The sequence below is a fragment of the Ochotona princeps genome, unplaced genomic scaffold, assembly GCF_030435755.1.
Source record: "Ochotona princeps isolate mOchPri1 unplaced genomic scaffold, mOchPri1.hap1 HAP1_SCAFFOLD_4867, whole genome shotgun sequence".
Taxonomy (NCBI): Eukaryota; Metazoa; Chordata; class Mammalia; order Lagomorpha; family Ochotonidae; genus Ochotona; species Ochotona princeps.
The window spans coordinates 15,556-29,807 of NW_026697272.1; the positions used below are offsets into that span (position 1 = coordinate 15,556).

The 14,252-nt window shown below is 64.3% G+C and overlaps 1 protein-coding gene across 1 annotated transcript; it reads right to left on the minus strand.

Annotated features, from left to right (window-relative positions):
- Positions 1–1,057: 1,057 nt before the first annotated feature.
- Positions 1,058–13,993, minus strand: ZBTB7A (zinc finger and BTB domain containing 7A). The gene is made up of 3 exons (XM_058659547.1): positions 13,856–13,993; positions 6,667–7,964; positions 1,058–4,953 (listed from the first exon to the last, which is right to left on the minus strand). Exons 2-3 carry the CDS (start codon positions 7,947–7,949, stop codon positions 4,449–4,451), a joined length of 1,788 nt encoding a protein of 595 aa, XP_058515530.1. The 5' UTR covers positions 7,950–7,964; positions 13,856–13,993; the 3' UTR covers positions 1,058–4,448.
- Between the last annotated feature and the right edge of the window lie 259 nt (positions 13,994–14,252).

Sequence of the window (14,252 nt, forward strand, 5' to 3'; positions counted from 1 at the left end):
AGTCCTCCCCGCACGTCAGGCTGTGTGAGCCATTGGCGACGTCCACTCCCTGCTGTCCCCACTATGGGGGAGGATCTCGAGTGTTCAGGGGCAGAGAAGGAAAGACCCCATGGGATCCCCTCCACCCACCTACCCCCCACAATACCCCCAAAGAAACACGACAAACATAATCAGGCAGCGAGGCGGCAGCGGTCGGAACAGGCTGCGTTTAGTGGTTTTTTTTTTTTATGTACAAGAAAAATGAAATTTTTTTTCATCTTTTTTTTCGTTATGACTTTTAAAGCTTCTCTCCCCCCACCCCCAAAAGTGCTTTTTTTTTGTCATCCATTGATTATTTTTTTAAATCTCCCACACTTTATAAAGACGCTCAGGGTCCCTGTGGAATGTCTGCTGTGTGCTCTGACCCCAGAACCCCCCCTTTGCCAGGCCTGACCCCCCAACTCCAAGGCACCTCGGGGCTGGGCCTGGGGGAGGCAGGGAACCGGGTGTGGGGGACCTGGGCATTGGGGACCCCCCTCTGCAGCCTCCAGGCAGCCCTGACCCAGGGCACCCCTTTCTGCTGAGTTCATAGCTCCTGCCCTGCCCTGCGCCAAGCCGCCACCCCCACCCCACCCCCACGAAGGCCGCTTCCTCAGCTTAAATAACTTTTTAAAATAAAACTGCAAATATAAATATCTTTCTTTCTCAAAAAAATAGGATTTTTGCTTTTCTTGTTGTTGGTTTTTAAAACTTTTTTTTTAACCCTCCCCCTTCAGTCTTGCCTCTTAGAATCCCAGCCGCCTCGACTGTCCCTGTCCCCTCCTGGGGAGGGGTGAGGGTTAGGGGGCCCTGACACACACACATGCACACACCCCCGCCTGGGTCCTCCCGCCCCACAACATGCGACGTGGCTGCTCCTGCACAGCCCTCCCCAATAGTGCAAACATGACCCCGCCACATCTCCAGGGACGCCTCCAGGCAGGCGCTTGGGACCCCATCCCTGCCTGGCTTTGGCCTGGCTGGGCCTGGTCCAACATTTTACATTCACTGGTTGGTTAATTTTTTAAATTTTTGGTGGTTTTTAAATTTTTTTTTAAACTTTTTTCCTTAATTTCAAATGGCTGAGGCAGGTGCAGCTGGTACCCTAAAGCAAACACAAGGGGGCCGTGGAGGCTGGGGGCAGGGTGTCACTCCAGGCAAAGAGGGGGTTCTGGCCAGACCCCCCACCTCATCCTGCAGCCCCCCAGGCCTGGCCCTAGCTGCTGCTGCTCTGGCACACTCATACACACGCGCACACACACACACACGCACGCACACATACACACAGGCTTACCAAGATGCAAATGACAATTTCACTTTGAAAATTTTTGTACCAGGCAGTTTAAAAAAAAATACCCCCCCCAAAATAAAACAAAAACAAACACACACACACACACACACACACAAAGAAAAACCCCACAAACAACCAAGCAACAAAAACCCTTCAGCTCTTTCTGGCCAAGCCAGCAAGACCCTCCTCCAACCATCTGTTTTTTTTTTTTTTTTTTTTTTCCTGAAACGCGAGAATTCAGCAGTTCTCTTTGGCAACACTTTTATCACGACCTTAATTTAAAGAATAAAAATAAAAATCGATCCACGTCTATATACAGTATGTGATTGCGCAGGGCTGGGGAGGGGGCTGGGTTGGGCTGGGGGGGTGTCCTCCCCACCCCCAGGGTAGGGGGTTTGCGGACGGGCTGGCGGTTAAGGCAGAGTTGGGGGGCTGGCAGAAGCGGAGCAGGAGCTGGGGGGCGAGGGGTTTAGTGCAATTCCCCGGCGGGGCTTGGGGTGGGAGGTGTTGTGTGGAAGTTGCCATGGGGGCTGCAGCCCCCAGGCCTCCCCACACCCCTACCCCGGGAGCAGCGACCACCGCTGGCCAGGACCACGCCTGTGATTCTCAGAGTTGGTTTTATTGCGAGGGGGGTTGTGTGGGCAAAGGGTTTACCTTTGGGGACCTCTCTGGGAGTTTGAGGAGAACGGTGTGTGTTGGGGGGGGGCCTGTCCAGTCTGTACTGCGGAAGCCAGGCCAGCACCGTCCGACCCTGGGCCTGCCCCTCTGCCGGCCCGGGGGGGGGGGCGTCCTGAGACAACTGGGGTGTGGCGGTGGGGAAGGCGGACACAGAGGGACGGGAACAATGCATACTTTTTCACAAATTTCCCTTTAAAAAAAAAAAAAAAAAGAAAAAAGGACGAGAAAGACATTTGCAACAGGGGTGCCCAGGTGGACAGATAGATGGCTGGTGGGGCTGGGGGTGGGTGGAGGGGTGATGACCCCCGGCCACCCCGGCCTCATCTGAGAGGCTCAGGGCTGGGCCAAGCATCCACTCACAGGATCCCATGCCAGGCGTTGCATATGCGGGCAGGAGGGCATGGGCTGCGGGGGTCCTGGCCTTCCCAACATCCTCTCCCCAACTCCGGCCCCCTCCCCCCAGTCCGTGGCCTGTGGCTCGGTCAACACCGGGCCTTTTTTTAGGGGGGGAAAGAAACGGGGGTTCAGATATTGGAGGAGGAGGAGGCAGGTGCCAGCCCCCCAGGGTTACAGTCAGTGCCTTTGAGTTAAAAAAAAAGGCAGGGAGGGGTGCTGAGTGTGTTGGGGGTGGTTTAAGCCCTAGAGGCCACTCTCACCCACCTCAATGGGGACAGCAGGGTGGTGGTAGGGGACAGAGAGGGGAGGCCGACCCCCTCTCGGGCCCATCCCTGAGCGAGGGGGCGACACAGGGACCAAGACAAAAAAAAGGGGGAACAAACTGTACCCACAAAGCAAAGCACCTTCGCCCTACCCCCAGGCACCCAGACCCCTGGGGGAGCCCCTGGACACCCCGACTCCAGTCCCTGCCTGACCCGGCTCTTCCATCCTGGGGAACACAAGTGCATTCTACGTTGCGCTGGGGTTTTTTTTTATTATTATTTTGTACAAAAATAAATCGACTTTTTTTTTTCCTTAGGAATCTCTTTTTGCTTTCTCTCTCTCTCTCTCTCTCTCTCTCTCGCTCTTTTTTTTTTCCTTTTCAAATTTTTCATAGAAGTTGATTGCAACTTGTAAACATGTATTTTTTTTTCTTTTAAATTAAGATTTAAGATAAAGTGTAGTACCCGTCCCGTGACAAAGTGCCGAGACTCGGGGTCCCTGCCTGCTCCTTGCTCTGCCCCCTTTACCTGTGTGGTGGTGGTGGGTGTTGGTTGGTTTTTTTCCTGTTTTTTTTTTTTTTTTTTATTGCTTTTTGTGACATCAGAGCACTCCAACCCTCTCTTTCTCACTCACTCGCCCCATCCCTGCCATCTTGGGGGACCCTAGTCTAGTCTTCCCCATGCTGCCGCCTACCCCTCTGGGGAAGAAGGAATATTTTTTATATATATATATATATATTTAATCTATATATATAATCTATATGTAAATTTTCGGCTTTTAAGGGGGGGAGGGGATGGGAACCTCTAAAAAGTGCTTTTAAAAAGTGGGGCTCGGGGCTTGGGTCAAGTCGGAAGTTTTCCAATCTCCAAACGTGGTGGTGGTGGTGGTGGTGGTGGGGAACGGGGGTGGTCTGAGGGGTGGCCCCGGAGGGCTCCCGCCCGTCCTAAGTGCCGTGCAGGAAGCTGGAGGGCTGAGGGCACCCTGCCCCTGGCCACCACATCTCAGCCTCTCTCCAGGCTGGCAATAAATAGGTTTGTGTGATGGTGGCCAGGAGATTCGGTGGGTTGAGGGCGGGGCGGGGTGCGAGGCCACAGGCAGGAGCAGGGGGCGCTGAGGAAGCTGCTGGGGGATGGGGTTGGGGGGTGGAGGGGGCCCCCCCTTAATAAGTGCCCTGAGGAAGGAGGGTGGGGAGCTGGGGCCTGGGCGGTTTAGCGTCCACTCAGAGCGGACCAAAAAAAAAAAAAAAACATTTAAGGTCTTGTGTCCAAGACTGGGGAGAACCAGTGAGGGGGTCGGGAGGGAATGCCGCCCCCCCAGCTCCCCGCGCGCATGGCCACCCCCTTCTCTCCAACCTGACCCGCACCCCGGGGCTGGCCCAGGGCCTCACTCGGATCGGACCCAGGGGATCCCACGCTGGGCGCCCAGGGTACGAGGGGGGCTCGGAATCCTTGGTGTAGCACAAAAACCCCAAACCAAGCCCCAGGGGCCAGCCACCGGCGCTGCGGGGTGCAGGAGCTGGGGAAGAGGGGGGCCCCTGCGGAGGGAGAGGCGACACGGAGGAGGAGGAGGAAGATTCGAGAAAAGCGCTAGCTAACCTAGGCTCGGTGCCGTTCATATATATATATATATATAATCTGTATATATATATAGATAGGTATCTGCGTATAGATAAATTTTTTCTGTTTTGTGATTTTGGGGGGTGGTGGGTGGTTTTCTCGCTCGCTCTCTCGGGTGTCTGCGCGCTCTCTCTCTCTGTCTGGGTTTTTGTTTTTTTGTTTTTTTGTTTGTTTGTTTTTGGTTTCTAGGCGAGTCCGGCTGTGAAGCTGCCGTCGGCCGTGGCCCCGGGCCCCCCTCCGCTGTCACCTTGGCCGCCGGCGCCCGCTACATTCAAGCGGCTCAGCCCGTCGGGGCTGGCTTCGTCCTCGTCGTCCTCTTCGTCCTTAAAGTGCTTCTCGCCGTTGCGCCGGGCGTCCGGGGAGCCGGCGGCGGGGCCGGGGGCTCCGGCGGGGGTCGGGGCGCCGGGGCCGGGGTCGGGCCCGCCTCCACCTCCACCGCCGCGCACCCGGGGCTTGCGGCCCCGGCGCGAGGGCACCCCGTTGCAGCCGTCCTTCTTGAGGTGTCTGTGCAGGTGGTCGGAGCGCACGAAGGTCTTGCAGCAGCTGTCGCACTGGTAAGGCCGCAGCCCCGTGTGCACGCGCATGTGGTTCTTCAGGTCGTAGTTGTGCGCGAAGGCCGCCCCGCACTGCTGGCACAGGTACGGCTTCTCCCCCGTGTGCTTCCGCATGTGCACCTTGAGCTTGTCCTGTCTGGGGGGGAGGGGGCAGGCACGGTCAGCGCGGGGTGGGGCCTGGACCCCTGGGCACCCCCAGCACAAGGCCGAGGCGGGCCCAGGGAAGGCAAGGTGGCAGGTGGCAGCCATCTACTGAGTGCCTGCCGAATGCCAGCACGGAGCCTGGCATGCATCCCTGGCCCCCACCTGCCAGGCCCAGGGGCTGGGGTGAGTCGCAACTGTTCTGGGGTTGGTGCCCCCGAAGGCCGCACCCCAAGAAACCCCTTCAGTCCCAGACAGACTGGGGCAGCTGGTCTCCCTGGCCACAGAGTCCCCTCTGTCCTCCAACAAGCCAGCTTCAGGGCCTCTGCGCTCGTGCCATCCCCCAGTGCTGCACAGCCACCGCGTACAGTCTGTCGCTTTTCCCACAGCACGCAGAGACCCCACACGCCACAGGCTCGGCCTCAGGCCTCAGCCTCCCCATGGTGCTCATCTCTGGGCCAGCCCGGAGGGGACCACAGCCCGGACACTCGCTCTGGCTAGCAGAATGGCCACAGCCCTCGCCACATGGCCATCCTGCGCGGACATCCAACCACACATGCCAGGTGCCACGTGGTGCAGCTTGCTCCTGGCCTGCCCACGGAGCCCACACCAATGGGAACATCGCTGGCCTGGTGCCCGGCCACACGGCGGGGCAGGGGCCCAGAGCCGGGCTCAGCAGCCCTGCCTGGGCCTAACATGCTCCTTATGGCTGCCTCAGGCTCCCCACGTGCAAGGCATCCTCAGACTCCTATTCACCCCTCAAAACCCTGGCTCAGGTACACGACTCAGCCTCCTACTCCTGGCTTGCTGTCTGCAGAGTCCTACCTTCCTCTGCCCCAGGCCTTGAGCCAGGGGAACTTGGGGTTCGCCCTCCAGGCACCACCTCCCCTCACATCCCGGCACAGCCCTCTGCCAGATCCCACCCAGATCCCCTAAAGCCAAAGCTGCACAGCAGGCCCGGGATGTGCAGAGGTGGGGTGGAGGCAGCCCCAGTTTCGTCACCCCAAGCCCCGGCCTCGGGTAATTATAGCCCAGGCCGCCACAGGCCCCGCTTACTCAATGTGCTGGCGTGACTCATGGGGGCCCCTGGGCTCCTGCGCCCTGAGGGCTGGGGGTGGGGGCGTGGGCAGAACTCTCCCAGCATTCAGGAGGCCTCAGTTTCCCTGGCCAGGCTGGGCTGGGGGCGTCCAGGAACCCCAGCCCAGTGAGGCCTGGCAGAAGGGGTAGGCTAGGGCACTTCAGCCTGGTTCTTGGGGACCTCCAAGGGCAGGCCTCCGGCGCCCCAGTCTCCCCACCGCCAGCACCAGGAGTGCCCGCCTCCAGTCACTGCCCTTTGACCCCCCTGCCTGGCACTCCTGGGCACTGGAGTCCAGCCACACCCTCCTCTCCCGGCCTGCTGCCGAGGGGGGGAGGGGGCAAGCCCCTCGGGTTCCTGTCCCCACGGGGTGGGGCCGGGAAGCTGGGACAATAGCCTCTTTCTTCAGCCTCAGTGGGCGTGGCTGGGGAACCCCAGGGTGTGTGTGGGGGCCCCCCCTACAGAGAGGGGGGCGATGCTGAGTCACCCGACCTGGCCAGGTCCCTGCTTCCCAACACCCCTCCACCCCTGCCCGGGGTCCACACCACCGCCCTCCCCACCCAGGGCTAGGGTGGCCTCTCCCATGGGGTCCCCACAAGCTGGCCGGGCTTCCCTCGGGGGGCGCTCGCTCACCTGGTGAAGCGGACCTTACAGATGTTGCACTCGTAGGGCTTCTCGCCCGTGTGCGTGCGGATGTGGCGCGGCAGCTTGCCCGCGCCCTGGATCACCTTCTCGCAGATGGGACATTTCTGGAAGGCCTTGGCGCGGATCTTCTTCTCGCCCTTCTGCGACCAGGACGGGTAGACGTCGCCATCGTGGGCCGCGCTGAAGTACTTCAGGTAGTAGTCCATGACGCCCTTGTCGTCGGCCCGCGACTCCTCGTCGCTGTCGCCTGCCCCCAGAGCCCCGGTGCGGCCCACCGAGGCCATCATCTTCTGCAGCAGCGTGCTGGCCGTCAGCCCGTCCGTCTCGGGCCCGTCTCCGTCCTCGCCCTCGGCTGCGCCCGACAGGAAGCCCGGCGAGTCGCCCGGCTCTGGGGCCGCCTCGGACAGCGAGGCCACCTCCTCCTCCCCGGCCCGGCCGTAGTGGCCGTTCTGCGTGGCGGCGGCTGGCGGGGCCACGGGTGGCGGAAAGAGACCCCCGCCGCCGGTGGTGGTGGTGGTCGTCGTGGTGGCGTTGGCAGCAGCAGCGGTGTCCTCGTCCCGCTCCGGCCACAGACCCGCGTTACTGTCACCCTCTTCCCCGTCCCCCGTCTGGGGTCGCTCGCCTGGGGGTCCCGGCCCGTAGAAATCCAAGCCGTTGCATTCGCCCGCGGCCGCGACAGCGGCGTCCAGGTCGTCCTCGGAGGCCCCGAAGGCTGACCAGGGGAAGGCGGCTGCTGCTGCGGCGGCGGCGGGGGGCAGGCTGTTCATGGGGTTGGTCTGGAAGAACTCGAGGTACTCCTTGGCCCGCAGCAGGTTGCGCTGGTCGATCTCGTCCCCCAGGTCCACCTGGCCCGCCTCGGCGCCCGCATCGGCGGCCAGGATCTGGCGGTCCAGCAGGTCGGCGCACACGTGGCTCACGGCCGGGATCTCCAGCAGGCGCGCGGCGCTCAGGATGTCGCCCACGTTGGCCGTGCTCACCGTCAGCGTGGCCGTGTAGGCGAAGTCCATGAGCGCCGTCAGCGCCTCGGCGCTCACGAAGTCGATCTCGTACACGTTCTGCTGGTCCACCACGGCGCCCGATGTGAAGAGCTTCTTGAAGTACTGGCTGCAGGCGGCCAGCACCGAGCGGTGTGTCGGGAACTCGCGCCCCTCCACCAGGATGACCACGTCGCACAGCAGGCCCTGCGTGCGCTGCTCGTTGAGCCCGCTCAGGATGTCCGTGCTGTGGTCGGGGAACGGGATCCCGATGGGGCCGTCCACGCCGCCGGCCATCTTCCGCGCCGAGACCTGTGGGCCAGCGGACAGGGGTGTGGTCAGCAGGTCCATAGGCCCACACCGGGGGCTCCCTTCCCCGGGGGAAAGAGCGCCCCAGTCTGGCCTGCCTCAGTTTCCCCAGTGCTGCACAAGGGCAGGACCTGACTGTGGGCTGAGTCTCGGGCACGCCGGAGCTCCCCCCCACGACCTCCCCAGCATCCCCTCTAGTCTGTGGGAGAGCAGCTGTGCCCAGACCCACACTCAGGCCCGCCCTGACCCTGCGCCTGCCCACCAGGTTCCCTAGGGGTTTGAGTCAGCAGGGAGGGGTGAGGTCAAGTCCAGGGGTGTCACAGGGCTGTGGGCCAGGCCGGGGCAAGGGCACCCTGGGTGGACCCTGCTGGGGTGGGGCCACAGTGACTCCACAGGCCCAGCCCTTTCCTGTCCCGTGAGCCACGCGCCCACCACCCTCCCCAGGACAGGCTGCGCCCCAGCAGTGAGTAACAGGGGAGAAAGCCAACCGCTGCCGCCCAGAGGCGGACTCTCCCAGAAGGGGCAGAGGTGCGGGTCGGGGCAGCCCTTTGCCCACAGCTCTGACAGACAAGCCCCTCCCTGGCTCCTTCCCACCCAGGGTGTACTGTTGAGTCCTGGAGCCTCAGTCTCCCCTTCTGTCAAATGGGCAGAGGCCTCCAGCGGCCCAGGCCCCGCCCCCTCCCCCGTGCTCTGACTCATCCGCCCACTTGGGTGTTTGCACAACCCTCTGGCTTTTCTCCCTGCCCCCCACCCCGCCTTCCAGGGAGCCCCAGCTGCCCCTCTCACCACCCAGCACCACAGGTACTGCCTCCCAGCCCAGCTGATCTCCCCAGACCACGTGCCCCTGGGAGAGGGATCCCCCAAAAAGAACCACAAGACCCTACTGGCCAGCACGAGTGAGCAGGCATGGCGGCCTAGCCCAGCCCTAACCAGGCTGTGCTTGCCTGGGGCCTGCCAACCAAGGCCCGAGAGCTGGTCCCGGGCGGGTGCGGGGTCCAGGCCTCAGGGGCCGACACAGAGGCCTTTGTAAGGCCCATTGGCTTCCCGGGGTTCTCTGGGCGGCCCCACAGCCCGCCCTGTCCCCACCCGCTGCCAGCTGTCGCCCCCTCCTTTCTCCTCAGTCCTGCCAGCCAGTGGGAGGGGTGGGGGCTGTGGCTGCTGGGAGCAGGGCGGCCCCACGTGGGGCTCGAGGAGCCCCCTGGGGGGGTGCCACCCCTGTGACCATCTGCCGTCTGGCCCAGGAGCCTCAGGGAACCTGTGGGCAGATGGGGCACGGGATCAGGCGTGTCCCAGCCCCTCCTTACCACTGCACACATGGTGGGCTGGGGAAGGGGGGTCTCCGACCGCCCTCACCCCAGAACAGCAGAGGGTCCAGGGCCCCTCCAGGGACACCAAGTTGCAGCCTAAATGACTCACCCCTGCCGCAGCCACCATCCCCCCACCCCCCCCCCAGCTTCCTCCCAGGGTGCCCTGCGCACAGGACCAGGGGCCACCACGGGCCTGGGGGTGGGTGGGCTCTGAGATCCTCCGGCCAACAGGACTGCCCCTGCCTCGCAGGTGGAAACCTCGAGTCCCAAGCTCCAGGAAGACAGCAGGCGCGCAGGGGCCGGAACTGGGGCTGGCTCCACAGCCGCCTGCCCGCCTGCCTCTCTCTCCAGGAATGAGATCCACCTGCAGGCCCCACCCTGGGCCACCTGACGGCCTCTGTGTGGGCTGGAAGGGGGAAGGTAGGGCTTGGCCAGAGCCCCAGGGTCGGGGGGGGGGGGGCAAGAGGTTATGGCCTGCACATGCTGATGCCCCACTGTGTGCCTGGTCACCACCCACCTGCCACTCACCAGGTGACCTGCAAAGGGTAAGGTTTCGCCCCCTTCTGTGGAAGCCTTCCCCGCCCCAAGCTCCCCATTAGGGTCCCCTACTCAGGCCCACACCAGCCCAGTGGCGGGGGGCCCATCTATCACCATGGCCACATTCGCCCCCGTGGGATTTCCGGGGCTCGGTGCTGGGTGCTGACTCGGCGGCTGAGGGGCAGGCCCCAGCAGGCCCCTCCTGGGCTGGAGGTGGGGCGGCCTCTTCCTCCCCAGGGCGCCACACCCACTCAGGCCCCCCCCCCCCCGTCAGCCCTCCCCCAGGGTGGCACACAGTAGGAGTACAGAGGAGGCACCGAAGCTCCGCCTACCCACCATGGGGCGGGCTGGCAGGCACACCCGGCCTGTCCCACCTCCAGTCTCGCCTAGGGTCAACAGGCGAGCAGGACCCTGGCCTTAGCTCAGCCCCTCCCCTGCTGCGTCCTGGACTTTGAGAAGGCTGAGAGGTCACCAGGCCCGGCCAAGGAGACCCAACAGACCCCAGCTGGGAGAGATGGCCACCAGTGCCGACACGGGCCTGGGCACGGAGTCACAGGGGCCTTGACAGGCAGGCTGAGGGCAGGGGCCTCCGTACTCGCCACATTCCCCAGGAAGCAGGGTATCTGCAACCCAGGGGTGCGGGTGGGGGGACGACGTGAGGAGGAGGAATCGGCCCTCCCAGACGCCCCACAGCCCCCCACCCACTCCTCCACCATGGGAGCCAGGAAAGGCCCAGTTCCCGCTCAGCTGTGCCCGTGGGCGGCCAGCTGGGGGTCGTCCAGCTCCTCTGTTTCCAAGCTGTGTGACCTTGGACGAGACCCAACGTCTGTCTGAGCCTCCACTTCCTTCAAGGGGGAGGTCACTGTGGTGGAAGTGGGGTCACTCCCTCATGCTGGCTCCTCTGGGACGGCCTGCCGCCTCTTCCCCACCTGTGCTATGTATGGGACTGGGAGGCCCAGAGATGGTGGGCAGCTGGCCCAAGGTCACACCGCCAAGTCTGGCACACAGGTGCCCTCCCAACCCACAGGCCTGTGTTGCAAGGGTTGGTCCCAACGGGTTACCCCGCCCCGACCTGGTGCCAATCCCTGCCTGGCCCTGGCCCCGACCTGGGGTTTCACGGGACAGAAATGTCATATCTGGACTGGGGGCACTGAGAGCACGAAGCAGCTCTGCCTGCTTGCCCCTTGCTCGCTCTGTGGCATCTGCCCGGGTGGGCAAGGCCTTCCTCGGGCCAGGCTCAGGAGCCCGCCCAGGCCCTCGGCCATCTTACCAGTCCATTTTATTGCCCTAAATGGGGAGGGGCTTCCTGCCTGGGCCTTAAAGGGCCAGAGGCAGGAAGGCCAGGGCCTGGTGGGAAGTGTGTGCGTCTGTGTGGGTGTGAGTGGTTGGGGTTGAGATGGCCATGAGGAGGACGACCTTCCATCTGACCCCAGGCCCACCCTGTTCCCGCACTCCGGAGGCACGGAGGTGGGCGGGCTCCAGAAGGGTGCTGCGGCCAGAGCTGTCCGTCCGTCTGCCTGGGAGAGGAAGGAATGAGCTTCCCGTCACGGAAGGGGGGCAAACAAGGCCGCCCTCAGTAGCACACCATCCGTGAGCCCCACCCTCAGCTCCCATTGCACCTGCTACCCACAATGCCACGGGGGAGGGGCAGTCGCCTGACCTCGGAGGGCCTCTCATCTCCTTCCCTCCCTCGCTGCCCTGAGGGGGCCCCGCCTGTCACCTCCAGACACCCGCAGGAGCCCCCAGGCCGGGCCACCTGGGCCTGCTCCCTCCCAGTCCAGCGAGGCAGCCTGCAGGAAGGTGGGCCGGGACCTCGTTTTCCAGTCAAACCAGAAAGGCGTGGGTGGGGACCGCAGCCGTCCATGGCCTGCTGGGGGGACAGATGGAGGGGCTGGCCCTGTGGCCACGTTCTGCCTGTTGTCTCCACGGGAGCCTTCCGTGTGCTGCGGGGCTCTGGCCGTTGGTGAGGGTGTGGGCCTAGAGATGTGGGGGTGGAGTGGAGATGGGGTACCTGGCTCTTGGCCTCCGCATACCTGGGCTCACACAGCAGGGTCAGGTTTTGAGCAAGGGCAGTCTGTCCTGCCTAGCTCCTGTCCACCCCTCAACCCTCAGCTCCCAGCAAGGGACCACTGTGGGGGGACTGTAGCCATGCACAAGGGGCTCCCCCAGAGCCCAGTGCATGGAGAGTCCCCAAGGGAAGGCCGAGCCTACCTGGGGACAGAAGACAATCTCCCCACTGCTACTGCTGATGGGAACAATGGAGGCTGGCCTGGGCCTTCCTCCCCAGGTGTCTGGACAGGTGACAGAACCCCCAGGCAGATTCCTGCTTTGTCCCTGCACCAGCTCAGCTTGGCCTGGGGAGGCGACCCCGGGAGCAGGCAGCTCAGAGGCACCACCACAGACCAAGTGCCTGCCCCATGGGGCTGGGGGCCTGGTAAGACAGGGGACACGTGCTGGGTGACCTTGGCGGGGACCCCAGAGGTTCAATGTCTCCTTTAGGGACTGACTTTCCTAGGCTCTGGATTTGCACCCTAGCGGCCCTGGCACCTCCTTCAAGGCAGGTGGTGGGCTTTGGGGGAACTATGGTGGGTTGGGACGGCAGTGGGTCAGGAGATGCAGCTCGGGCCCCGTGACCTTGAGTGCCGTGTCCCCACTGCCCCAGTCTAGGGTTCATCAAACCACATGCACCCCAGGACTTGCTGGTGTGGCCCTGGAACCTTCCCCAGGGGCCCAGGCTTGCCTGGCTCTCCCACCAGCAGGCCCTGGGGCTGGGGTGCCGAGTGGCCGCCAGACAGCCAATCAGAACTGGGTAAGAAACACCACAGACACACACACACACACACACAGAGCAACCCACGAATTAAAATTTCAGTGTCCCCAATGGCTCTTCTTTCATTCATTAGCTCCTGCTTTATCAGGCTGTCTCTTGCTCCCCGCCACTAACCTCCCTCAGGCTTGTCTCCACAGCGATGGCTGGTGGTAAACACAGCCCCCCCCACCTCCCCGGGGCCCCACCACGAAGGTGCCAGGGCCCAGCCTGATGAGGGGCCCAGGAGGGGCAGGCTGTAGGGGCGGCTGTCCTCGCAGGAAATGCCCCGCGCCCTGGAAGCCTTGCAAACAGCCTGGCCTGGGCCCCTGCCCTAGCCTAGGCCGCCCGGGACGACTCCCAGGCCAAGTCTGCCAATAGGAAGTGTCGGCCTTGCTGCTTGGGGAGACCGCCCCCACCCCAAGCATGGGAGCGGCACCCTGAGGGTTACGCCCTGGCCCTGTTCAAGGGTGGGTGGTGGGGTGACATGCAGGCAGCTGGCAGGGAGAGATGGTGGTGGTGGCGACGGCCGCGGCGGTGATGGGGGTGGGGGGAGGACAGGCAGGAGACGGCCAGCCGCCAAGCCGGCCACCCATGGGTGAGCCAGGTGGGCGCCGCGGGGAGAGGGGGGAGGGGAAGGGGGCACCCACATCTCTCTCACTTCCGCCGGTTGCAAAAGGGAGGGGGCAGAGGAGGTGCCTGGGTCTCCTCGGGCCAACTAGGGAATGCATTCCACCGAGACCCAGTGGGCGCCCACTGCGCGCGCCTTGGGCCCCGGCTGGACAGCACCCGCAGCTGCTTCCCCCACCCCCACCCCGCCACCTCTCCCCTTCCTGGGGCTCGCGGCGCGCAGGAGCCGCCTTGGCCCCCCGAGGGACGCCCAGGGTTACACCTCGACGACGACGCAGCCCCGTCGCGCCCACCCAGGCCAGGCCAGGCCAGGGAAAGGGGTCCGGATCCCACCCTGCCCGGGCTGCTCTCCGCGCTCGCACGTGGTGGTGGTGGTGGCGGCGGTGTCAGGAGGGGGAGACGATGAAGCAGAGTCGGGGTCACGCGCCTTTTTGGGGGGGCGGGCGGCGGCGGCAAGGGAAGCGAGGCGCCCTGGTCCTCGCTCTCCAGGCCGCGCGAGCCACGCCAAGGGGCCAGGGGGTCCCCGTCCGGCGGCACCACCACCACCTCCACCTCCAACACGCCCAGGGCGGCGGGGTCAGGCCCGGGGACCCCGGCGGCCGGCAGCTGCCTACCTCCTTCCCGGGGCAGCGGCGAGGGGGCCCGGCCCCGGCGGCGGCGGCTGCGGCTGGGCTGGCTCCCTCCGAGGGGCCGGGAGGCGGCAGTGAGCCTGGCCCCGCGCCACCCCCCGCCGCCGGCGGCCAATCCCCACCCGGGCTGGGGGGAGGGCGATGCAAATTACCCCGGATCTGGGTCCGCCCGCCCGCCCGCCTCCCCCCACGACCGGGCTCGGCCCGGCCTGCACTGCTAGGCCGCGCATCCCCGGGCTCGCGTGCGCCGCGCGGCCGCCCGAGCCTGCACCCTTCCCGGGAGGAAGGGAATGGCACAGAGAGAACGGCGCCGGGAGGGGAGGGACCCCCACGCCACAGCACACCACGCACTCCGGGGGCCCGGCCGGGGTGGCCCCGAGGG

What these genes read in the sequence shown, in the direction of transcription:
- ZBTB7A (XM_058659547.1), bottom strand. Translation starts at nt 7,949, where the DNA reads ATGGCCGGCGGCGTGGACGGCCCCATCGGGATCCCGTTCCCCGACCAC. An exon ending in TGTAAGGTCCGCTTCACCAG is followed by an intron (nt 4,954 to 6,666) that starts GTGAGCGAGCGC and finishes CCTCCCCCCCAG; the next exon opens with ACAGGACAAGCTCAAGGTGC.